This window comes from Simochromis diagramma, unplaced genomic scaffold (assembly GCF_900408965.1).
Source record: "Simochromis diagramma unplaced genomic scaffold, fSimDia1.1 OVJJ01000205.1, whole genome shotgun sequence".
Lineage (NCBI taxonomy): Eukaryota > Metazoa > Chordata > Actinopteri > Cichliformes > Cichlidae > Simochromis > Simochromis diagramma.
The window spans coordinates 8,785,976-8,812,180 of NW_024386782.1; the positions used below are offsets into that span (position 1 = coordinate 8,785,976).

At 41.7% G+C, this 26,205-nt stretch overlaps 2 protein-coding genes across 4 annotated transcripts in view; both read right to left on the reverse strand.

Annotated features, from left to right (window-relative positions):
* phlpp1 (PH domain and leucine rich repeat protein phosphatase 1) overlaps positions 1-14,912 on the reverse strand; it is a 45,261-nt gene extending 30,349 nt beyond the window's left edge. Inside the window, exon 1 of the mRNA XM_040021269.1 lies at positions 12,758-14,912. Within this exon, the coding sequence (XP_039877203.1) occupies positions 12,758-14,387 (1,630 nt within the window). The 5' untranslated portion in view covers positions 14,388-14,912. The remainder of the gene's footprint in view (positions 1-12,757) is intronic.
* A 1,807-nt stretch (positions 14,913-16,719) lies between these two features.
* Positions 16,720-26,205, reverse strand: part of LOC120727117 (phosphatase and actin regulator 1-like) — a 49,525-nt gene continuing 40,039 nt past the window's right edge. For all 3 annotated transcript variants that reach the window (XM_040021286.1, XM_040021280.1, XM_040021295.1), the window contains exons 8-12: positions 23,587-23,642; positions 22,444-22,505; positions 20,679-20,819; positions 19,401-19,477; positions 16,720-19,260 (exon numbers count right to left, since the gene is read on the reverse strand). In XM_040021286.1, coding sequence (XP_039877220.1) covers positions 19,245-19,260; positions 19,401-19,477; positions 20,679-20,819; positions 22,444-22,505; positions 23,587-23,642 — 352 coding nt within the window. In that variant the 3' untranslated portion in view covers positions 16,720-19,244. The remainder of the gene's footprint in view (positions 19,261-19,400; positions 19,478-20,678; positions 20,820-22,443; positions 22,506-23,586; positions 23,643-26,205) is intronic.

Sequence of the window (26,205 nt, forward strand, 5' to 3'; positions counted from 1 at the left end):
TTTAATGCACATAAAAAACAGCTGCTTGTTTAAGTGAAAATACATTGATGGGGTTTTTTGCACTAATAAAGTTGTGGAGTTGTAAAGTATTTTGTCTAGTGTCAATTATATCGTCAGTTATATCGTTATCGCAAATTTTCAAATGTATATCGTGATAAATATTTTTGGTCATATCGCAAAAAAGGTTGGGAACCGCTGGCTTAAACAACATGGCAATGCAGCTTAACAAGTAAGTATAGATCGTTGTGCTGTAAAATGCTGCACAAAATGCTTTGAGGACAACAGCGATGATCACCATCAACAGATGTGATATTATCGACTGTGTGCACTGAGCATGTGCTACAAATCAAAGTGTAGACAGATTCCTGCTTAGAAAAAAGAGGCAGATTTAAGTGGGCGGCAGCAACATTTTCATACGTGCAGAACTAGAATAGCACTGGAGTGAGCTAGAGACTGGCTGAATACCAGAGCAGTGTACAAAATCATAAAGAAAGCGTGTGTGATTGGTGGGGATTAATATTATGCTCGGCAGACTGAAAACTGCAGGCTGCTTGAGGCTCCTGTCTGAACTTGTTTTTCCTCATATGCAACGTGCCATTTGATAGCAGAGATACACTGAGCTGACGTGTTTTGACCATTACTGCAAGAAAACTGTAAATCAAGCTCAGTTAGCCCTGTCTTTATATGAGCAGTGCATAGTGGCAAAGACAACTTTTTCATTCCTGATTGATTCGCTGTTAAAACAAGCTGAAACACAATCAAATCACTTTCAGTTCCAAGCATTACCTGCGGTTAAACCAGACATACAGATAACAAGATCACTTCTTATAGTAAGTACTTAACCTTTACCGCCATTTATTATCAGAAGCTATAAATGACCCTCACAGCTTGGCTAAATCTGGCACATATCCATCGAGGTACTCAAGAATCAAGTTATTCTGGGATAAAATACATTAAGGGTTGCCATGTTGGCAGCATGGATGTGTGGCGTCACACTAAGAAGGTGCTGGATTTGAATCCACTGGCTGGCTGGGACCCTTCTGTATAGCGTTTTTGTGGTTAGAGTCCTCGGGTACTTTCACCCAAAGTGCAGCACTATGTCCAACAGTATGCTAATTGGTAATTCTAAATTAGCTGTAGGTGTGAATGGTTGTCTGTGTTAGAGCCACAACAGATTGGTAACCTGCATGTGATTTTAAAATAATATAAACATATAAACAAATGTTGAAACTAAGAAATAGTATTGTTGTTGTTGTTTTTTTTAATAAACACTTATTTGGTATTTAATATAAGCGAACAGACCCTTTCTGTACTCTCTGTATGGCTGCTGTTGCAGCTGACTTGGTTGAGCAGGAAAACCACATGCTGAAAGGCTGCAGGTGCAGGTCATTCTGCAGGTCATTCTCACTACCCTCCTGTCTACTCTCTACTGTGGCTGTCTAAAAATGACCAAGAAATCAAAAACTCTGTATATAAGGGGCAACATTTAAAAAGAATAAAGCTTAGCACAGTAGTGCGTGGCTTCTTTTTGAAAATCCCGGACTGGACATCCTCTTATAGAGAAGATAGACCCAATATAGTTCAAAAGCCAGCACCTGCCACTGTATCATAGTATGACATGGATTACTTGCACAGCTGTGAAGGCACCATTAACACTAAACAACATAGTATAAATACAGAGAGAGCATCTACATGATGACTTTTTTAGTGATCTGTTAATTATCTATTGGGGGGTTTCAGCTTTATTAGATAGCGGAGTAAAGATTAGACAGTGAAGCAGGGAGAGAGAGAGCGTGAGGAAGGCATGGGTCAGGCTGCTGTATTTAGCCTTGCAGCACACAAGGCCCTGCTCATATAAGGAAGACCACATTCTGCACGTATCCCAGCAGTATGACTCTCTAGTTACACAATTTGCTGATAAACTGGCCTGACCAGGCCAGGCATCAAAGGAGGCCCAGAACTGCTAACCAGCTGAAACCCCGTATCATCCATTAGCTATCAAAACTGCAGCAACTGCTCTTCTTATTTTCCAAACACAGAAGTGGTGATGCAATACAGTAGTAAACATACCCCTGTCCCAACTTTTCAGGTATTGTCTGCAAGTCACTGCATTTTACAAAGCTGTGCTCAGGCACTAATAAACCAGTGATCTCTGCTTTTTCTCATCCATTTCTAGCTATTTCTATTAAAAAGCCTACTTTTTTAGGTAGGCTACTAAAGCTTGTCCATGAAGACTGCAAGTCAGCAAAGCCAGTTGTTCTTTAATACCAAAGAAGGACAGTCCATGAAGTAATCAGACTCCAGATCTTTGCTTGAAGCCTCAACTAGTCCGACCCAGAGCAGAGAGAGAGAGGACAGAGACAAGAGAAAGCCTTTCACACCAGTAAATGGACAGAGAGCAAGAATTAAAGGGCTGTGCTCTTGTGATGATGCAGAGGGACAGAACGAGTGAATGAATGAAATTGTGATGTTGTTGCACATTCCCCTGGCCCCACGTGCTCACTTTTCTCTTTCTTCTCATTCTCCCTCCTCCCTCCTTCCCCTGTCCTTTTGTTTTGTTTAAAATTTAACAAGGTCTGGAACAGCGAAGGGCTGAAGCGGGCATCCGGGGTGTTTTGGCTCAGCTTCATGTCACATGCAGGGGCCATGTGAACACAGTGGCACTGAGGGAGAGGGAGGAGGGGTGAGGGGGTGCCAGGGTGGGAGGGCAGTGAGGGAGAGAGAGGGAGAGAGCAAGAGAGAAGGGGGGTAGTGAGAAAACAAAAGAGGGAAAGTCTTTAATCAGAGGAGCTGGGAAAAATAGAAAAGTGGAGGCCAAGTGAGAGTTGATAAAAGACACCAAGTGTTTATGTGAAAGAAACCACAAATGAAACAGGAACTGCTGACAGAATGACACTGGGCAGAATAAGCATGCGCAAGAGAGTAAAATCCACAGGGGAAGGACACGAGAGAAAAGTGAAGGGTAACTTCCTGGTGCAGCAAGTGACGCCTTCACTTTTTTCCAGGACCTGGGTAATTATCAAACTGCACAGCTAACAGAAAGAGACTAGCAAATTGCCCTGCTGATGACTGAGACAGGCTGCACACAGGCCACAGTTTCACCTGTCCATTCTCTAAAGGCTGATGTTGAGCCTTCACCTATACAGACACACCACTATTATACAGTTAGGTCAAGAAATACTTGGAGGGTATACCTATACTGTATGGTTGGACACAATAATATTTAAAATTCTTATTTTAAATACTTGAAACCCATGGACTCAAACAAAAATAAAATAATAAAATAAAGGACTTCCTCTTTTCTGATGCTCTACCAATCCTTTAATGCTGTTTGTTGGCCCCTTTGTGCCAGCAGCTAAAATGCATGCTCAAACATTCACATTGCTAATGTATATCTCTCTGATGCATTTCTTATTTGCATGTATTGCTTCCTCAACAGCATGCAGTGGGTTCACAGCAGCGACTTCAAAAAGCAAATGCTACAGCTAGAATGATGGAATAGACCACACCTGTCTATAAAAAGGGGTCTGAGACAAGCAGTCACTTGAGAAAGAGTTGTGATTCATGAATTTTGATGTAATCCCATTCAATTAAAGATATAAATGTCACTAAAATATATTTTGATAAACAGTTGAAATGCCAAAAATACATATGAACCTAACTGTTAACACCCACTTGGCAGTTTAGAGCGCCTATAACAAATCTTACCTGTATAAATGTTTTGGTAGCTGCTAATGATTCTGTTCAGTTTTGGGAAATGTAACGCATCTGTAATAATCCCACTGGGACAAACTGAAATTGTTACACTACTTATTTTGATATTCTAAACACCAAATAGTGAAAGAACGACAGTAACCTGTTCTATTAACTCTTAGATGTGTTTCTGGCCAATTAATGAATGCCATTAAATTATTCACTTTCCTTTAAGATGTTCTTTTCGTTAACTATCCAGTTTTATCAAATAGTTACAATTTGTTTCTTTCTGTCTGGTGTTTGGTGGCAGGCAGGTGGCACTGAGTGGGTTTTTGGTGTATCCCACCTGGATACAGGGACTGCTTTGGAGCAAACAGCGCAATTAAAGCTATAAGAATAAATTAAAAACACTATGGCCAAGTGTGATCAGAATAAAAGAAGAATGGAGAGCAATGGATATAACATTTTTCGAATTTTAAGTATAATATCTGTGCATGTGTCTTGCGCAGTAATCATGCAAATCTGTTCCAGTAAATCACTGGCGTGTGATGGCATCCTTCTTGTTTTTTAATAACCTTTCTTTCTTCATTCGCTCACCAATGAGGAAGTACTTTCATTGTGCTTCAGCATTTTTTTGAGAGAGATGAACTTCAAAATAGGTCAGTTCATATCAACAGATATGTTGTTGATATGAAATGACAACTCTGTCCACTTTCTATTAGAGCAAAGTCCAAAGAAATGAGCTCAGCTCCACCCAAACACACCTTATCTAACTGTGTCCAGATGACACATACAAAGATTCAAAGACCGCCTGGTAACTTTCTTTACACAAAAATGTTTGCAAAACATTCTACCTCCTTAGCTTTTTCTGTTCCGTTTCTGCAAAGCAGGAAAATGTATCTGGAAAAAAAAGAAAAAAAAAGAAAAGGAATACAGAGCCACCCCAAAAAGCAAAGTGATCCTATCTTTTCTTCTAGTGAAAACAAAAAGATAAGACACTGGATTTTCAAACACAAAGCAAGCTACCCTGTCTGGAGACGTGGGCTTTGTAAAACAAATCAGTCTAAGCACCACTGGAGTGGTGGTATTTAAAGAAACATCCAAATTGATACAGTTCTGTCCAGTAGACTAGCAGGCAAGCAGGCCGCTTTTTTTGGGCCTCTTTAATGCTGAGAGTTGCAGATGTTGTTGGGTATTAGGCTATGCTGCTGCTGATCAAAGCTGCATAAAGTCAGCCCCTGCTGGTCGGCTTCTAATCCCCCGCTCATGGATGTGGTCGGGGCCAGGGGCTGGCGCTCAGCTTGGGGACAGTCAGCCGAGCCCGTGACCCTGCCGAAGGGGGAACCCTTTCATTGCTTTTTGTTTGGTGAACATCGACTATTCCAAAACTCCGAGATTTCCGGGGAGCATTTGGCAAGGGCAGCTTGACAGACAGCTAAGAGGATGGGCTTCTCCCACAGGGCAGGAAAAGCCGCTGCCCTTCCCAACCCCCTTTCCCAATTCCCTATCAAAGATGTGCCGGCTGGCAGACAACAGTGACATATCAGCATGACATTGCTCAGCCTAGATTCAACTGTTTACAAAGGCACTTTCAGCTGCATACAACCCTGTTTCTTTTTTACTTACAGTGTTTACACAGTGGGCATGCTATATACCCAAGCAAGCAAATCCACGCACGGAGACAGCAATCAGACAGAGACTTTTAAGCGTCTAAAAGCAATGATGTTAGCTGTTGGTTTTTGTCATTTATTAATAGGACAACCAGGAGGGTGACCACTAATTGTCAGAATGAAAAGCAATAAGCAAGGAAAGGGTAGAGATATGGGAAGATAAATGCAAACTGTCAGATGGTGTGAGGGAGGAGGAGATGCGAGAAAAGATAGCGAGAGGAAAGGGAGGAGGATCGATCATGAGAGAAATTGAGAGAGGGAGGATGATTCGGCGTGAGAGGAGAGAAGGGGAGGGTGGTGGATGTCAGCCAAGAAGGCAATCTATATTAGACAGAACACAGTTCCCCTTGCTTTAACTGCTACAAGCTGACACCACCATCCTCTCCAAGTCTGCCTCAGTAGACACACACGTGAATCCTCCGAGATACTAACATCCAGCTCAGCACTGAGACTCTATGGTCACTATTCGTTTAAGACCGCTTGCGCACGTGCGGCTCGCATGTGAACAAAAGTAAAATGCATACAGTAAATCTATTCTTTGATCACTCAGTTTTCTCTTGGGCACACGGATACACTAGCGAAAGCCAGAAAAACCTCAGCGCACACCAACACATGCGTATTGGATTTGAGCTCTGGAACGTGTGAAATCTGGTTACACAATTACATAATGACTCAGCAATGGGCCATTTAGAAAGACCATTAGCTGTCAGGCGAGAACGTGAATGTGAGGAAGGATGAGGCAGCCCCAGTGCCTCACTTCTGCAGAGATGATGCAGGAGCCTTTACACACACGGAGATCCTTTGGTTCGGCTGCGTTTTATAGGTTTAAGTGAAAGCGACACTTGAATATTGCAAATGATCAACATCGCCGAGCACCAATAAAACATCATTTGAATAACAAAATTCACCCAAAGTAAACCGCTGGAAGGCATCCTCCTACTGTTATTATGATAACCAGTAATCGTTCATAAAAACAAAAAAACAAAACAATGACAAGAATCGCGCAGACTGTCCTCCTTCTGCCTTTGAAAATGTTTTCATAGAAATGCAAGTGTGAGTGTGGGAGCAATCTGGCGCGCTGACTGTACGAAGGGAGCAACGTGGCACTGACAAGACAGAGTGAGTGGTTTTCTGCTTGATAGCTGCCACAGAGCCTGCTGGAGAAAGCTGGGAGCTTCATTAAGCCTTTAAACCCTGCACAGTCCTTTAAGTCATCACGTCACTAGCCGCTGCCGCCTCAGAGAGGCCCCTGAGGTAACAGTGGAAATATACTGTCCTGAAAAGAGATTTCACAAAGCTTTGAGAGTAGTCAAACTATTGCAATCTTCATGAAATGTTAACATGTTCCTCACACCGTAGGCAACAACCTGCTCAAGATTCCACCGAGACTTTATTATCATATGATAAATATAATAATAGAAAGCCACAAATCTTTTAAAGATGTGTAAGAAGAGTGACGAATTCAAGGGCGGCTGAGCGTGAACACTTTCCCCCCACACACACCTCTACAACAAGAGGTGGTGGCTTTGCTTTAGGAGGCCATGGATCATTTGAGTCCACTTGTATCAGATGGGGGAAAAAAAAGTTGTTCTAAGTGATCACTTTCAACTTTTTACATCAAGAACAGGAGTGGTCTCTTACAGGATGACTGTGCCCACATACAAACCACATGAGGGGTCACTGAAGAGTTTGATGAGCATGAAAATGATATGATTAATATGCTATGCATACCATCTGAAAATTCACGAGAGACTTTGGGCCAGAGTGTTAACTTTCTTCACCTCCTTCACTAAAACACTCTACATCAGAATATCTTTTGAAAGAAATTGGTGATCAGTGCCAAGGTACATTGGTTCTGGTGGCGTGCAGGGGTTCAACACATCTGTGTACCAAAATGAAAAGAGGTGATGACCTGATGACAACTATCAAAATTTGGAGAAATGACATATAACAGTTCAAGCTGATCTCACAGCACATTTTTTAATGTTTGTAATGACAAATTTCCCAACATTATTTGGTGTCCCTGAACATGACTGGTGGTGGAGGAGTAAGTCATTCTTGACTTTCACACCAGAGACCCATACATTTCTTCACACACCATTTGTAGGGTATGTGTTACAGATATGTCATATGGTTATGTTTAGGTTTAGCTATTAAAAACTACTTGGTTAAGGTTAGGCATTAATAAAAAAAAAAGTGGTTTGGGCTGAAATATAACAGTTGCCACAGCTTTTAGAGCTTTGTTTTCCTGGTTGCCATGGTGTCACATGCTCTTTCTGTACAAAAAAAAAGAGAAAAAACTGCGAATCTGACACAAAATATACTTCATATTGAAATGCATTACTTACAGAATTTGTGTCCATGAACAACACACACACACACACACACACACACACACGCACACAAAGACATTTTCCTGACTATTAGACACGTTACCAAGAGACTGAGCAGGATTTTCCTTTACAAAGCAAAGAAGTCTCTTTAGGAAAATGTATGGCGGCAAAAGAATTGGGCTCAATTAATCTGACACTTTGTTCATATATTGTTTGTTATTTTAGGCACCAAAGCTCCTTGGCTAGGTAAAAGAAAAAAAAAATGATAGCAGTTTGGGGTAAGGGAAACCTTTTTACAACAAGCCACCTGCTCATACTCTAGATTTAATTTTTTCCTATGTGCTTTAGTTAGTAAAATTACATTTATAGTTCTCAGATTGTCTGTTACACATCTCTCAGCATGAACAGGACACACAAACACAGAGGAAAAACTAAAAAATAAATAGTTGTGGAACTTCGAAGGCTTGTGTTGAAAAGGTACGGTTAAGTGCAGAAAACCCCCCCTCCCCCATAAACAAAGCTTTCTGTAAGACGCTGAAGGAATATTACTGCCATTTTTAGATGCAGTGGAATTAACCCAGGTGATGACAAAAATGCAGAATATGTGCAGTGTTAGCCTTGGCCTTGTAGCTAGATCCCAAAGCAATAAAGTAGTCAAGTTATTGCCCGAATGTTGCAAGTAAACACCTGAATATCAGTGAGGCCATGTTTCAGTTGGTCTTGAGGGTTTGCAAAAATAAACTGAAATAAAAATGTTACATTTCATTAAAATTGTGCACTATAAAATGCCATTGTGAAAAACCAATATTACTCAGATTACAACGTTAACGGCTACCATAAACCTGCAAAGCTACAAACATTTTTAATCAGGAAGATATTGTGTTTCATAAAACCAGAGTCATTATTGGTATTATCTCTGCTTTTATTAGTTCTTCATGGCTGATTCTTCCTGCCAATTTCACCTTCCTGGCGCACAATGACGACATGGGAATTACCTGAAAATTGGGTGCAGTGTGCTGAAACGGCTACCAAAACTGACTTCCACAAAAGCTTGAGCTATGAACCTGCATGGAACTGAAAGGAATTAATACCTTGATAGTTTCTAGGCCTGTGGTCATTAATTTCACTCGTAAGGCACACCAAATCTTCCCACTTTAGACCTACAGGAAACTGCTTTTCAAACATTTCAACTTTAATAGAGTACGAAGGAAGAGCTCACAAAAAGTAGCTGGTATGCTTAAGTGCATAGATGAGAGTGTTTGCGACACCGCGTAGGCTAATGAATCTAAATAATTTAGCATGCTGCTTTGGTTTAGTTAAGAACTTCAGGCTCTTTGCCTCTAGAGAAACCCTGTGCCAGTGTGTGCATGTTAGGGTTCAGTTTGCCATTTCTCTTTAAAACAAGTCCACACACACACATATCTAAAGAGAGACAAACACTACTACCTCTGGGTAATGGAAAAGAAGCATCCCAGTAGGGGGTAGGTAACTTCATTAGCTTGCTGGACTGGAGATTTGCAGTCATCAGAGAAGAAACTGGGTTACAGAGTAACACTGAAAAAATATAATGTTTTAATCTGAAATATTACAATTTTTACTAAACCGCACCGTCGATTAACAGAGAACTTCTGTTTGCTTGCTAAGCGATGATGCATCAGCCCTGTTTCCAGGTCAAAGCATCTACTGCATTGACTGAGGCTGTTGTCTTTTCAACATGTTGTAATGCTTTGCGCCTTGTTTTATTTAACGAAAACAATTTCCCTCAAAATAATAAGTGTTCATTCTCTAGATCGCCAGCTTTCAGATAGCACTACTTATATGCTATCTGAAACCTTTAGCGTGCCTTTTTTAAGGCTCACAGTCTCCTGAACACCAAATATTTAAATGCTTAAATATTTAAGATGGGCTCATCTGAAATGTTTTCTTGGCTTATGTTTGCCATATGATGGTGTTTATCTCCTCCCTCTAAACACGACTTCACTAACCCTCCAAATGTCACTGTTATTTAATTTCCATCTTTCTTTATGTCTAAAGTGATAGCAATGTCTGTTTTAGTTTTTCTTTAGAAACAAGAATAAAGTCAGAATGTAGTTTATCATCTTTAGATGAATAGTAGATAGCTAACACTGGTAACTAGTGTAACCAACTACTTTACATTTAGAAAGATAGACCACCAAAAAGCCTGACTGGTACAGACTGTTTTGCTACATGGCTCACAGCTAGGAAAGTATCCATCACCAACATTTTCAAGAGCAATAATTAAAGAATAAATATTTGTGTATTCTTTATCGAAAAAGTTTCTAGAATGGTAATACAAGAAGAATGATAAATAGATAGATCAGAGATCCACCAAACATGTGCTCCAGGGAGGCACTGCCTCTCGAGTTCAAAGGAATTTATTCTCAAAAAGATGAGACACTTTGCTATCTGTGATAGAGTTTTACAGTAGTCGGGGCTCAGACAGCTCTCTCTCTTTCTCACACACGCACACACACACACACACACACACACACACAGAAGTGGCAATAACATGCAAACCAAAGCAGATACATATTTTTCTTGATTCCACTAAACTTTAGTTTAATAATAAGTCCAAGTGGCCTTTAAATCCTGTGTATTTTCTGTACTTTTTAAATAATTTTTTTCCCTTATACTCAAATTCTAATAAAGCTGGCTTGGCATTACAAGAGACTCCTGTGTGAGCAGCTCTGAAAGGATCACTCATCAGCCTGCCAAAGAGGACAGCGGCCCTTTGATCTAGTCAGCCTATATGTGTGTGCTTGTGTGTCTAGTAGGGCAAAGTGAGTTTTCTCATTTGACCACTGCAGAGTCTGTGTTCTCAAAGCATGACCTGACCCCTTCCAAGTCAAACTGGTCTCTGGATTGTCCAAAGGATCTATCGAGATGCACCATGGCAACTCCTCGACTTAACAGCCCCTTCCTATCATTCTCCTGCTTCCCTAATCATGCAGAGTTGCTGAGTACTTCATATGTCACTCTTATTAAAAATATAGCACAGCATAGCGGCTGCTCTCATACTTAATATCTAGGTTACGATTAAAATTGCATAGAGCTTGTACTGTGCAACAGCGTGAGAAAACATAGTTTAGATACTAAACTTCCTGTATCAAAGGCCACTCTGCATGACCAGACACATAAAACAAAAAGGTCTTCAGTGTGACTGAGGCCTACAGCTGTGGCAGCTGTGGCTGAGATTCAGCCAACAAGTCAGCTGGGGCTAGTCCGATCGCCGCTATCTGAGAAAAAAAAAAGAAGCCATTCGAAGACAGCTCAACATGTGTCAGCGCAGAATTCCTTCATACATCCCATCCCCCTCAGCCCTCTCATTCCCTTCTGTAGAAGACGTGCCTGACATTCTAGAGGAGCCAGCGTACATTCCTCACGTGCTTCAGTGCAGTAAGGAAACAGCGGAAGAGCGGGCTAGTAAAGTCCCAAGGGCATCAGCACTGCTCTCTCTTTACAGTGCATCCCTCTGTGTGTGTGTGTGTGTGTGTGTGTGTGTGTGTGTGTGTGTGTGTGTGTGTGTGTGTGTGTGTGTGTGTGTGTGTGTGTGTGTGTGTGTGTGTGAGAGAGAGAAGTGCTCTTCAATGTCGTTCTACATGTGGCTGGACAAGAGGCAAGCCTCATTTGCAGGCTGCAGCCTGGGTGTTGTTGAGTGGCACTTTGTGTGGTGGTGGTGGTGGGGGCATGCCGGAGGAGAGCTCAGGTGATCGTAGTTAAGCTGTCTCACATGAGATGTGGAGGCGTCACCATCAGAGGGCCGTGAGGGCTTCCTCTGCCGGCAGTTAACAGCTGCTGTTTGCTACTGGCTCATCTCAGATGACTGCACAGGCTCATGTAGGATTTGATTTGTTATTTTCTCTAAATGGGCATTGATTAAGGAGTCCCAGTATGCACGCTTGTACAGCCTTCCATGTAATTAAATAATCCTAGCAATCGGAAACAATTGGTTCTATGGCCGTTTTCAGCTTCTTATTAAATAACTTCTGTTTCAGCAGCCTCCAGGGACAGGAAGCTACAGAGCATTACAGTCTGCACACTTCAGACCAGTTTCCTCAACTGTCCTCATTCAACTCACATTATCACCCCTCAACCACCACCGCCACCCACGCACTCGACTTCCCACAGCAGCAAACAGCAATAGCAGCGGTGGTGGAGGCAGTGGCATGGTGAAGAAAAGGGCTTCCTGAGCTTTGGAGAAGCACGTTAACCCAGCTTGGCAAGCAGTTAGTTAGTGTGACAGTAGCTGTGCTGGATGCCAGTAGGACAGGCAGTGTGCAGCATCTCAATGACCAGAATTCACAGAGTCCACAGAGAGGGTTTATGGTCTTCCCAGCCATACCGCTCCCACCCCTATTCTCCATCCAACCAAAAAGGAATTCAGGCTTTTCATTAGGATGATAATGGGGCAAAAGCCGGAAAGGGCCCCCATGTCTGAGCACCATAAGTTGTGGTGATGGCTTTGTAGCCAATGGCATGTGTGTCCATGGGAGCAAAGTGTGCTGCTACAGGCCAACAAAGATAGCTGAAGCCGGAAGAAGCAACAAAAAAAAACAAAAAACAAAGACTGTAACGCAAAGTAGATCTGTAAAATCAACATCCTTCTGGAACGTGACCTCACTTTGACCCATTAATGCAAGCACACGGATAACCTGAACATAGCAACCCATCACTGGGAAACAGGCTTAGTCTATCAGACCTTTAATAATGACCCTCTAAACTGTTGTCGCAGTTATCAGGTTTTGTGCTGCACTCATACTGCACAAGCTCATCCTGTGAAAATATTATCCTGCCTCTGCAAAAAGGATATGGTGTCATACCATACAAATGCCTGAATCCACCAGATTCATTCTTTCACAGGTTAACAACCTGTTCCAAGCACTACAACATTACGGATCTCTACTCAAAACAACAAAGGCTTCATATAAAGGCCCCAGTAAGTGTCAGAATGAGCAAAGCACACATGGATCGCAATAGGATGATATTATAATGATATTAGTCATATTACACATGTATACACAGACACGTAGTTTCATTTACCTGCATAAAAACGTAACAAGGAGCCAATTTCTGTGTTAAGCCCCTCCTCCTGAACTCTCCACGGGTTCTTAAATCCAAGCTTAAAGAGAAAGTCATTCTGGATCTGCAGAGGCCTCTCATCTGGGCTAAGCCTCCTAACAGCTTCACCATGCAGCTGAACATAGAGTGTGGGGCTGGAATTATAAGAATCTCCATTCTGGTGTGCTGTGAGCCCTGTTTTTACGGCCCCCTGGCCACAGTCCGGATCTTGGATGTCAGGTGTGTTACCTGTAGAACCAGCTCTTGACAATGAGCCGGAACTACTGCTGGGTGGGAGGCTGCCCAGACTGTGTGGGCTGAGTCTGCTATCTGGCCCCACGTCGCTTGTCACGTCGCTTAAATGTCCCACGTTGCACTGCTTGTAGTTGGCAGTGACAGCAGTGATGCCATTAGTATGATGCTGGGAGATGGGGTCCATGCTTGAGCTCGATGCTGGACAGTCGAGTTCCAGTTCGTCTGACGAGCTCCCGTACATGTCATGGCCCTCTGTGGCACTATCAAAGGAGGGACTGAGGATGGATGCTTCAGTTCCCAGGATCATGTCATCACTCAGGGAGTCCCTGTGTTCACTGAGGCGGGCCCCGGAGCTCAGGTCGTCAAATGCACTGCTTTCCACATCTGAGCCAGAGTTTAATCCATAACTGTCCACACCGTTCCTGTGCTCCGAATCATCGTCATTGGGGGTATCCATGTTAGAGTTAGAATTCAAGTCTGACAGTGAACAGGTTATGTTGTCTTCTGACTCCGGGGTGAAAAGTTTTTCATCAACGTCCTGTTGCTTTTGCCTGACATCTGCGTTCTCCATGAGGAGCAGTCTCAACCTGTCATTTGGACGGGTCCTTAAATCTGTGGTTTCCAGTGGGGTCAGGTGGCTGCATTTTAAAGTCGAGTCTTCTTTTACCTTGCCCTGATTATCATTATATTCATAATTCACGTTACAGTTCCCATTTTGGTCCGTTTTGGAGGCGTCTTTACAACAAATGCGCATTACAGAGCTCGACTTGCTGGAGAGTTTACTCAGTCGGAGGGCCACCTCGCCGGCTGTGGTGTCCATAGTGCAAAGCACCGGCCTGGGATACGAGGGCGTCAGTCTGTCGTGGACGTGTATGGCGCCCCGGTGGAGATCTGCTCTCACCCACTCGCGATCTGCGGACTGCAGCTGCATGTTCTGTCGGTGCTTCATCAGAGTCTTCCTATCCAGACTTCGAGTATGTAAAGACGCAGAGGACAGGGCCGAGTTCATCTTCGCGCCGCAAGCGGCGGTGACAGCTGAGGTGGTAGTGGTGGCTGCAGCTGCAGCTGAGAGGTTCCTCTTCAAGCGCCTCCGTCGCAACAGGAGCGAGCTGGAGTTGCTGGATGAGCTCCGGCCATTAGACGCCACGGCTCGGTTTGACGCACTAGTCCCCGCTGTAGAGGCGGAATGAGAAAGGCTATTCCCGTTCTTTGCCTCAGCGCGGGAGGGTGCCAAACGTCCACCGCCATCATCCGCTGGAGTCCCCTGGGCGACAGACAGTCCACTGGGCTTCTTCATTAACTTGGTCGCGCCTCCATCTGACGCGCCATCCTCAGCGACAGCCTGTACACTTTCCATCCCTGCCAATGAAAAGTCCCCCGCTCTAAATAAATAACGGTGCGCACTTGGTTATGCCTAAAAGCTCTACATTTAAAAGCCCGAATACGTGCCCGCCGCGCTAAATGTCCGCCAACTGGGCGGTGTTGCTGAGTTATTCCACTAGTAGTCATTCACTCCTCGCCTTCCTTTCCCTGTCGGAGTCTCCTCCGCTGCTCCCAAAAAACATCTTACTGATTAAATTCGCTGGGAAAGAGGCTGGGCGAGCAGGGACAGATCAGGGCGGAGACGTGACTGTGCGTCCCATTTGGACCAAAACACAGCGCTAGAATATGAAATGAACGTCGGCCGACCTCCTACGCAAATACCGACTAATATATATTCATGAGGAGAACACAAGATGGGGGTCGCTAACAACAACGCGGTGAATTGTGGGAAGAGTATTGCGCTAGCTAGCGTCTTGTAGTCGCAGCTGCCGGGACGAAACTGTTAAAAAAATACATTTCCCAGCAAGCCTCTCTGCACTTTCAGTCAAGTGAGGCGGTGAACAGTTGAGAGGCGTAAACATAGCGCCTATAAAATGTTTGGTGTTGCGTTACTGAAGCACGTCCTGTGTTTACTGTGGCGAACTCACCCTTTGCTACTTGTACGCTAACAGCGAGTAAAACTGTAAGACGCAGTGACACAGTGAGTTGTCAACGTCAACTGTTGAATATGTGAGGAAACTTTCAACTGTTATCGAGGATTCCTTGCACATTGGCTAGCTTACACGGCGGTCATTTATCTTAAAAATAAAAGAGAAAGTTTTTGTTATGCTACAAGGTTAAACTAAGCCTCGCTGTAGGTCTAAATGTTTTAGATAAGTGGTGACGAAGCAAATAACTTCGGCACCATCTCATCAGGACGCCATTTCACAAGGCCATACAGTCCGGCTCAGTGTACGTCGACTTATTCTGTTGTATTTTCCGCCATCTAGTGGAGCGTTGAGGCCACAGCGAGCCTTACTGTACCAGACAGACTACTTGTTCACATTCTGCCGCATATATTACGGCAGTATAAAGTCGCACAATGTAATTTGGTTAAAAAAAAAACTACGTTTTACCTGTGTGGAATTAAAGATCCTGCAAAAAAAAAAAAGACTAAAAATATTATGTCATTAACGTCTACTGCTTAGGAGGAGTGGTTATTCATTTGAATATCCATACATATTCAAATGAAAAATGTTATTTTTACATATCGGAAGTCTCAATGCTTAAAGGATTATAGTTTATTTAAACTGTCAACTTTGTTAGGATCAACCATTCCTTAAGGCAAATATCTAATCAGCTAATCACATGGCAGTAATTCAGTGCATTCAGGCATGTTTACATGGTCAAGATGACCTGCTGAAGTTCAAACAGAGCGTCAGGATGGGGAAGAAAGGTCATTTAAGCAGCTTTGAACAAGGCATGGTTGTTGGTGCCAGATGGGCTGATCTGAGTATTTCAGAGATTGTTTATCTAAACTGTGTCTGTCTCTATATGTTTGCCTTGTAACAGACTGGCGACTTGTCCAGGATGTAACCTGCCTCTCTCTGCATGTTAGCTGGGATAGGCACCAGCCCCCCTGCGACCCTGAATTTTGGTAAGCAGAACAAGATGACTGGATTACCTACTAGGATATTCCCTCGTACTCATTTCCATTTGTTGATGCCAGAGGAGAATACCCAGGCTGGTCTGCAGCAGTAACTCAAACAATTGTTGCAACCAACATATTCAGAAAAGCATCTCTGAATGTGAACATGTTGAACCTAGATGCAGATGAGCTACAGTAGCAGAAGAGCCCATTGGGTGTGACTCCAGTCAGCTAAGAACAGGAAATGGAGGCTATAGTTAACTAACAATGTTCCCTGGTCTGATGATGTATATTTATCTTGTGAGACGAAACTTTTAATGTTGCATTTAAATGGCTCTCTCATTTCATTTCTTCCTCCTTTAAAAAAAAAAAAAAAAAGGATAGGTATATTTATAAGGGCCCTTCCCCTATATACATGTGCCTCTAAAGTATTCATAAGGAATTACCTAATGGGCCAAACCTGATTTGTAATATTCTAAACTGAGGTACATTTTACACCTGAATTGAGAATGTAAATTAGTCTCAATGGGGAAGTTTATTGGATCATAAGAAGAAGGCTCTGAAATGTAAATACTATTAGTAAACATTTCTATTAATAAAACATAAGCACAATTTTTACTGTATATACACTATAAGTTAGTAAAGAAGAGTGTGTTTTAGTGATCTTAGACTGTAATTACTACAAGGTTAAAGAACAAGCCTAAAATATGTACAAAAATAATAATGCATACAAAGTAAATGCATTCAGAAATGGAGTTTAATTGGCATGATGTATCCTTTACATAGTATTCTGTAGATTAAAAATGGGGGGGGGAAAAAAGAGGACTGCATTCAGTTTTTGTTCAGTTGCTCCACAGACATGTAAAAGGAATCAGATTATTGCTGACATCATGTTCCTTGATTCCAGCAAAATGGAAAAACCTCATGCTCAGCCCGTTGGCTCAGGTTGTTACTAAAGAGCTGAAAATGAGAACTGGAGTGTATTTTTAATATAAATTCCTCCCTATTCCTACTATGCTTGTACTGAACCTCTGGACTTAAAAACATGAAAGAACATGTTGAGATGGCTGAATTATACAGAAGCTGCTCCCAACACGAAATACCACAAATATTAAAGTGTTTGCAATTAGATGATCCATTGACATTTTAATATTTTAAAAAAAAAAAAAAAAAGGGAGGGGGTGGAGAGGACAAGAAAAATACTTGTGTATTGATTCTGATCTGAACTTCTTCAGAAACCTAGCAAACCCCTATCCATTCACATACAAACCATGCAGTGCAAAACTTTTTTTTTTTGTCATCAATTCCCTGATTTCATTAGGTCATCTATCGCTGTCCTTAAAAATAAGGGGAAACCCTGTTAATTTGCAGACAGATGTATTGTAAAAGGCGACCAGCAGCCGTTCAACTCCACTGTTTCTTCATCTGACAATTTCATATTGCAACTTTAAAAGCAATACAGTAGAAAATAATGAAAATATTCTGTGCACATAAAGCTCGTGAGCACTGGACTACTGGTGAAGGGTGGCTGATCAGGTAACAAAGACCACTGAAGTGAAGAGACACACTGGTTACACCTCAGAAATCCAACAATACTTTACACGTTTGGACTCTACCTTGAAACAACGGCCACTTTAAAGCCACACTCTTAACAGTGCAAACTATATTTAGGAATAAAAATATTTAAAAATCCTGACTCAGTGAATACACTAAAATCAGTGCTCAAATCTTTTGAAATAGAGAATGCATCCTTTTTCGTTGAGAGTTCCATCAAATCTTGTCCGAATGTGTCGGTAAAGCTGTCAAAGAGGCAGATTTTCAGGTGGCTCAGTCAAGAAAATTGCTGAAAAAGTCCCCCAGAATAAAGCCTTTTTTTTCTTTTTCTTTTTTTAAAGTAAGGTATAAAAGAAAACTTTAAACCCTGAAGTGTAGGCATAGTATGTACGCACAGTAAAAAACAATGATGTGTGTGTGTTTGTGTGTGTGTGTGTGGGGGGGGTACACCTGCAGTTTAACCTTTTCTCTATAAACGCTGGGTATTGCTTCGTCAAAAGCTCGGGTGACACAAGTATAAAAGTAAAGTGTATAATACAATGCACGTTATGAGCAAAGATCATTTCACACACTTCTGCAAAAGAAAAAGAGACAATGTGGTGAGTCATCTCTTGATATAAATCACACACATCAAAGCACTGACATGTAAAGATGTAAATTAATCGTTTATGAGCCGAGCGCCTCTAGAAAAAAACAAAAAAACAAAAAAAAACAAACAGTTAACACTGTCAAAATAATACAAAACAGGTCATTCTTGCTCACACTGGAAACCAGAAAATATCCGCCAGCTGCAAATTTTGACAGTAAATTTATAAGACCGACATGAATAAAATGTAGTTAAACGCGATTCTTCTTTAAATTCGACCTTCTTCAGTATAAACAAAATATACATTTAAAGAGAGAGACAGTACAGGCGTTAGCCCCAACTCTTAAATTCACAGTTAGCAATTAAATGTCAGCATTTTCGGTACAGTGAGAAGTGCATGAAAGAAGTCAGGACTACATAGTAATGACATAGAGGACACTCCAGGGGGTGCTATAGTCTAAGAAAAGCAGAAGGGAAAAAAAACAAAAACGTATTGCACATGATTTTAATGTTGGACGCCTCCTTCCCTCCCGCCCTTCCTCCTGTTTCTCTAAGCTGTTTCCAAAGTCCCAGCAGGTGTAGTAATGATGGAGCTTCTGATGACATAGTGAGCTCAGAACAATCAACCCTGCATCCTGGCACAAAAGCTGTCCGTAAGGGCTAAAGGAGTCTGGTGTGACAGCATAATAAAGAAGAGGAATAAAAACATGTCCACTGAGACAAGTCTACTGGTGTTATTGACATACCAAGGTACAGTTGCCCTCGGTAGATGACACAAGTGTGCCAATCAATCGCAAACGAGAAAACTGGTCTGCTATCCAATCGCCACAGAACTGAGTGCCTGCCTGAGAGCTCAGCAGAGAGGTTTTAGAGATAGTCGAGCAAATTCCACACGGGGCGGGGGCAATGTGAATCGGCTGGAGTCTTTGTGTGCTACTACATGGATGGAGTAGTGGGTGTCTGCGTCTTGTGGCGTAGTACCGACTCAGTTGTGTGGGACTTGAAAAGGCATTTCAGAAGACATGGCCTTATTGTAGAAACGGGCACCATTTTGCTGTCCAGCACTTAAGGTTCTCAGTGGAGGAGAGCGCCGGTTGGGCACTGCTCGAGACAGTGGTGGTCTACTATGGTCTGTGAAACCTAGAAAGATGTATATAAAAAAAAAAAGAAAGAAAAAAAAAAGAGAGGTTTTGAAGTTTCAAGAAGAAGTCGGCACGTGCGTGCCAATATTTTTGGCTGCATTTGAAGTGATATCAATCATGCAAGCTGGTAGTTTGTACCTGGTTAAATGGCGACTTGATTCGTGCACTTCCATCTCGTTGCTCTTGAAATCGTTGAGTTCCTTCCTTATAGCTGCCTGCAGAGGACAAAGAGGAAGAAGACTGAGCAAAGCTGCAAAGGCTTAGCTCGCAAACGGCAGCCTTTAAGCCCCGACTCCTTTTAGTATGCTTCATGCATTATTTATGCTCATCTCAAAGCCATGAATGAGTCTTCTGAATTCTTTTCTCACATCACAGGAACCTTCAATTTCCCCCTCTTGAGACTTCTAACAGCCCTAACATAATTTACAATGTGTTGATGATTTACTTGGATAGATTCCTCTTTAAATAGCATTAAGTTTTGATAGCATTGATTTATATAGGACAGATAAAGAGAATACAGTTAAATGGAATTTTTAGATTTGACCATGACAGCTGTATTTTTAGAACATCAAAGCGATATCTACTTTTTTACAGTCTTTGGATCCAAAGCTCCAAATAAAGCAGATTTCAGAGTGGGAAAAAAAACCCTGCAGTGATCTGAATGCATCAGCAGGGGGCACTGTGGTGTAATTTCACCAATTGGGCCTCACCAAAGCAAGCTTTTGAGTCCAAACCAGCGGGTAGTGAATCATGGCTTCTGTATATAAAAATGGTACGATACAATCTTTTTTAATGACCTTACATCCCCTCTACAATGTCACAGCATGTAACAGAACCCCGGTCAGGTGATTGCTTCTACTATTCAACGTGACGCAAGGGGATGTCTTCTGCCTCAGGGAGGATGCGTCCACGGCAGGAGACCAAACAAAATTCTGTGTTGGACGGCAGAAGTAGCAAACGAAAAAAAACAACAAAATAAAACATCAGCACAGCAGTGTTGGGGGGCTTCTTCAGGCACTGCTTGTCCAATTACACTCTTATGTAAGTGGAGACGTTGCATAACCAAAATGCTGAATCCTTATGATATCTCACATTTCACATGAGTGGACCTCAGGTGTGCCCGTAGTGTTTAGGACGATGCAGAATATCTGCTCAGCAAACTCTACAGCTCATTAAAAGTCTTAGATCACGGGACAGTGAGCAGCAGGGTTGCTTCAGGCTGTTTCACAAAGGCAAACCAAACAACAGAGTTGGACTTTTCATTATGAAAGAGGAGGAACACACCCTTCTGCTACTATGAGCGTGTCATAAGAAGCACAGAAGCAGAGCTTAAGAGTGACAAATCAAATTAGGGAAGGGGGAATCTTGAGAATATCAGAGATTATCTAATTTTAACAGTAAGATTAGTAAACTGACCTTATCAGCTGCAGTGAGCCGGGTCCAGGGCTTATCCGCCCGCCTGTCGTAGTCCTGGGCATCTGACACCTCCACATAGTCACTGAATCGAATGAGGATTTTGGCCTGTCTCAGTTCCTCTACAGTGGGCCTCTGGCTCAGCTGGAGCAAAATGAGGAAAATTAAAAACATATTACATTTCTCATAGAAAGTCTTCAGCCTGCATTGTTTTGTCTTATGCAGGAGGAAGAGTGAGGAGGTCAAGAAACCAGTCCTGATATTTTATTGTGTTGAAAAAGTCTCAAATTAACATTTCAGTTTCTGCTTGACACCGATTACTTTACTCAGATACTGATCATAATTCTCATAAGAAAGTGGGGTTATAAAGGAAACCCAGAAAACTTTATTTTAGTTTAAGAAGCAATAAGCAAAATTTAACAAACAATGGATTAGATTAGAGTACCTGCATGTCTCTCTTCAGCTGCACAGGGTGCTTTTCATTACTCTAACCTCTCTCCTCTCAGGTACACCCAGCAAAAAATAAGAAAGATGCAAGGGCAGACATACTAAAGCTGTCAAATTGGAAATCTGTGGTTTTATGTAGTTAGTCTTCAGCAAAGTAAGTTATTTATAACATGCTGCACACACATAGTGATGCATGAATATCTCAGGAACATGGAACCATAACAGCATAATGAAAAGCTCCCACTGCCTCATGTAGAATCTCATATATAACCTTTAAAATGGGTGCTGCGGCTCTACGCCTGAGTGTAGATCTATTTTTTTGTGAGGTAACGTCTCTTTCTTTACTTATGAGGTGTCTTTCGGAACGGCTAGACTCAGGTCCTTGCCTGATGAAGTGATGAAGTATTACAACACCCTGCTGTTTAAAAAGCCTGGTTCTTCCATTACTTGGTTTACACATTTGCATAACAAGTGAAAGATCCACAGTTTGATCCTGGAAGGAGACACAAATCCCTTTGGGGTTGTGTCAGAAAGGGCATCTGGTGTAAAAATCTGCCAAATCAAACATGAGGAGCTACCCACTGTGGCGACTTCTTGTGAGTAAGGGAGCAGCCGGAAGTAGATTTAGATTAATTCCCTTTAATAGCATATAGCGCTGAAGCAGAAGGGATGACATGACATTTTATTTTACAGTTTTTCCTCCTCGTTCACATATTCTAGGAAGTCATGGTTAGAGTACATATCTTTTACTTGATTTCTTGAGAATTGGGTAGCACTACTTTTTTGAAAAAAATGCTCTGTTATGTTGGTTATTTTGACCTTGGTTCACCTTGGAGTAAATCGCTTTCAGTTACAGCCATGTTTCTGATTACAACTTAAAAAAAACAAAACAAAAAAACAAAACAAAAAAAAACAAACCTTCTCTCTATTCTTGCATTTTTTTAAAACTTGCATATTTTAAAGTATATATCATCATTGGTATTTGTCCAACAGCTGAGAGGTTTTGTTTTGAGAAGCATATCTGCAGGTGAGCAGAAAGTGTTATTCTTTAATTTGACAGGGATGGGAACATGCTCAACACCTCCCTATGGGGTCTAAGAGTTTGGCATCCAACATGTTGAAGGGACAAGGGCAACAAGGGCATCAGTGTCTCCTGAGGGAACCTGAGCAGTACCAACACCAGGCCCACGCATACACACACACTCCATTTCATCAGATGACTCACTGTCATAGTGTTTGTTTATCCTGGCCAACAACTTACCCCTTCAAGTGCCAAAAGAGCAAGTGTGGGTTCACACTTTTGGAGCTATTTTGGACTCACCTTTCGCGTGAGCCTTCGTTTTATCTCCCTTTTTTCCTCCATTTCCTCCTGCTCATTGCGAGCTGCAAAGAATGAAAGGATGAAGTGTTAACCTTTGAATACAGACATCCGTACAGTGGGGTTCTTTGTGAAATAAGTACAAGCGCGCCGCTTGCTTAAAATGCCTCATTTGTTCCACACTTAACTGGATAAGTCCCTTAAAGCTTAAAAAGCTTCCATCATTGGCTGTTTTATGCTTTTAGGAGAGGTTAAGCACGAGGAGTGACTGATTGCTTTGTTTCTTTCACATTGTCCCAGAGCTTTTCAAATGTATATAGTTCTCTTTTGCTGATTACATCAAGTTCTTATTCCTATCTAAATTCCTGTATGTGTTGTCCTGCAGATTCCACTGGAATCACAATGACAAACAAAACAAAAAGATAAGTTAAAACGAGAGACAAGAGTAAACAAGAAGCACACTGGGACACTGCTGTTTGCAAAAAGCTTCACCAGTCAGTCTGTATTTATGCTTGTACTAAACACACACTCCATTTCCAGTACTACTTGCAGTTTGGGATTTTAGATGTTGCTTCATTACAAAATAAAGTCCCGTTTGTTTAACCTTGGTTTTGTATGTGTGTGAGTGACAGGGAGGACATGACTTGTCAGTCATAAATTGTTACTTTGTCTTTTTCCCCCTTGTACTGTTGCCAATCATCCAAGAGCCTCTGGGAAAGCAGGAACTGATGGTAAATCAGTCTTTGATGTGAGATCTGCAGAGTCCCAGGAAACAGAACTGCTTCTCTCTGATACTGCATGTGTTTGAGCTAAGAAAGCAGTCTCTGTGGACATGACTCCTCGGGGAACCCTGCTACCTTGCATGACTTTCACGAAAAGGCAGATCGAGGAGGAACAAAAGAAAGAGATGCATGTCCACGAGCACTCACATAACAGGGTCTCATAATAATCATTTAAAAAAAATTTAATAAAAAATGTAAAAAAAAAAAAAAGAAAAGAAATTTCCACGGTACACTTCATGAAGTCAGCATGCACAAAAAGGCAGCTACAAATGTGGGCCATGTGTTACTAAAACGCAACGTTTGAGGGACCTTTTTGCACATTTTTAGCTATGTAATGTTAAATACACACGTTTAAGATACTCACGTTTGAGGATGTTCCTTTGCTCTAGCTCCTCAGCTGTGGGTCTCTGACTCAAGCGTCTGATGAGAAACAGAAATCCACAGTCAGCACACAATCAGAGAAAGGAGGTCAGCGAGGAAAGTCTGAACCAATATGGGAGCAGTTTTGAGATTATCACATTTAAAAAAAGAAAATACATCCAAATATTTTACAGGTTTTTCTCATTAAGAGGACTTTAACAGTCACGGGGTTCAATTAATGTTCGCATCAAACATCTGAATGACTTTGAAAACATGACTTTGTTAGTGCCAGACAAGCTGGTTTGTGGATCTCTTGGGATTTTCAGCCACAAATGTCTCTAGAGTTCAGAACCGTATGGGGGGGGGGGGGGGGGGGGGGGGGGGGACCCAGTGAGGAGCAGTTCTACAGAGGGGAAACATCTTGGTGATGAGAGGCCACAGAACAGCTAGCCTGGTACGGAAAATCCACTCCCAGCAAGTGCAGCTGAGAGCAGCAAAGCACCTCAGAATGCAATTTCAAACTTTGAGGCCAACAGGCTACAATAGAAATCTGAGGGTGCAGTGGGCAGAGGCTCACAAAAACTTAAGCACAAATGCAAAGACAGTTAAGAAATAAATGTAATCAGAATTTCTGATCCACATCATCAAACCATGGACCAACCTTACTTTGTGGATTGGAGGTTTGAGGAAAAAATAAATTAAAAAAAATTCCTTAAACTTTCACTGTTTGACTGCCATTGTGTGTATGAGTATCATTGCTGACCAAGTTGATCTTTTCTTCCTACAAATTACTGATGGCTACTTCCAGCTTGATGATGCACCTTGTTACAAAGCTAAAGTCACCACTAACTGGGCACATCAGCGTGGCAGTGAGTACAGTCACCTCAGTACCTAGTCACCAGATCCGAATCCACAACACCTTTGGGATGTTTTATAAGGGGAGATCCGCAATGTGAATGTGCAGCTGCCAAATTTGCAGAACTGATGTGATGCAGTCACGTCACACATGAAAATTCAGGGTATTTTGAGAGGACAAGAAGTGTTCCAAAACAGTGTAGTTCAGGAAAAAGCTGCTTAGCTCATTTTTTTTCTCCCCTACATTCTACAGAGCATTCACTTCCCAGCTTTGACATCGACTCCCGACAAGTTTATCTTATTGACACATTGGCTCACAGAACGAGCACTTTTATATAGTGCTGGGAATAAGTTGCGTAGAGTAAGTTTAGAGTAAAATGCATTCTCAAACTGAACTGAATACAAATGACCTCAATTCTCATTCTTCCTTGTGTCCTGTAGAAATTATTTATGAGCAACAGAGTTGTATATTGTTTTAGTTGAAAGGCTTTTATCTTATTTAAGCTCTTGCCTCATGACAGCTTGACAGGTGAAAATCCAAAAGCGTCACTCATTCATGATCACCAATCCCCACAATGACTCAATGATAAAGCAGTGATGGAATGCAGGAATAAGGCTAAAAGCAAAGCCTGATACCCCAAACCACCAAACTCTTATCTGATGCTGTATCAGGAAAATATGACTGTGACACCTTCAGCTGCTGAGTAAAAAGGTCATTACAAATTTACTGCATACAGCACCTACACAGCAAAAAACAGAATAGCCAGATATGCTTTCTTTTAATTTTATACAACATCAGAGTAGATATGCTGTGTATAGGTTATCTCTTGTATGATTATTAAGTGGCTGGAAGTACTAAGATGCACAAAGGCAGTCACTCAAAATACTTTCAGCTGGAGACTCTTATAATAGCAATCTATCCAAAACAAGTGGTGGTAGATCTGTCTTTGAGCACTGGATCAATGATTGACTCAGTTTCTTTAGATCTGACCTGTTACTGCTCATCAAAATAAGATACTGTAGCCAGACATAGTTCTGTGCAAAGAAAGGTCCGGGCACTAAATCCCAGACTGGGTTTTTGGATATCTCAGCATGGATTGAAGATTATGTAGTAAGCTCCATTTACTTTTGAACCTTTTACCAGTTTAAGTGATGCAAAGAGTAGAGATGATGAAGGTAGAAGAGTTTAAATACCTGGGGTCAACCATGTAAAGAAAATGCAGATAGTGAGGTGCATAAGAGAGGTGAAGAAGAGTTTGCAGGCATGGTGGAGTGGATGGAGATGAGTGACATTAAAATATATACGTAGTTAGTGCTATATTTTTGTTTAACCACTCAAATTAAACCCAAGTCTTTGCTTTAAGCTCTTTATTCTTTACAGCTGAATGTTTTGATACATGGCTAGAATAGTAAAAGTTGTCCGTTTCAGACAATCCCGAAAAAGTCTTTTTAAACATTTTCAGCCTTATTAATATTTTAAAAAGTGCTTGTTTCTGAACCCGGTGCAAGTATTGCGGAGAATACAAATTCCTTCTGAACAAGTAAAATTTGTAACCCTTCCAGATATCAATGATGTGTGGAAGTGAGAAATCACTTAATCATTGATTTAGTTTCTTTCTCTCTGAGCTGCTGCTGACTTATACCAACCAATTATTTAGCAGCATTTAGAAGGACAAACATCATTGTAATTACATCCAGAAATTCAATACACACAAATAAGATATAAGAACGCCCAAGAAATCTGCCCAAGGAAAAAAGGAAAATTTAA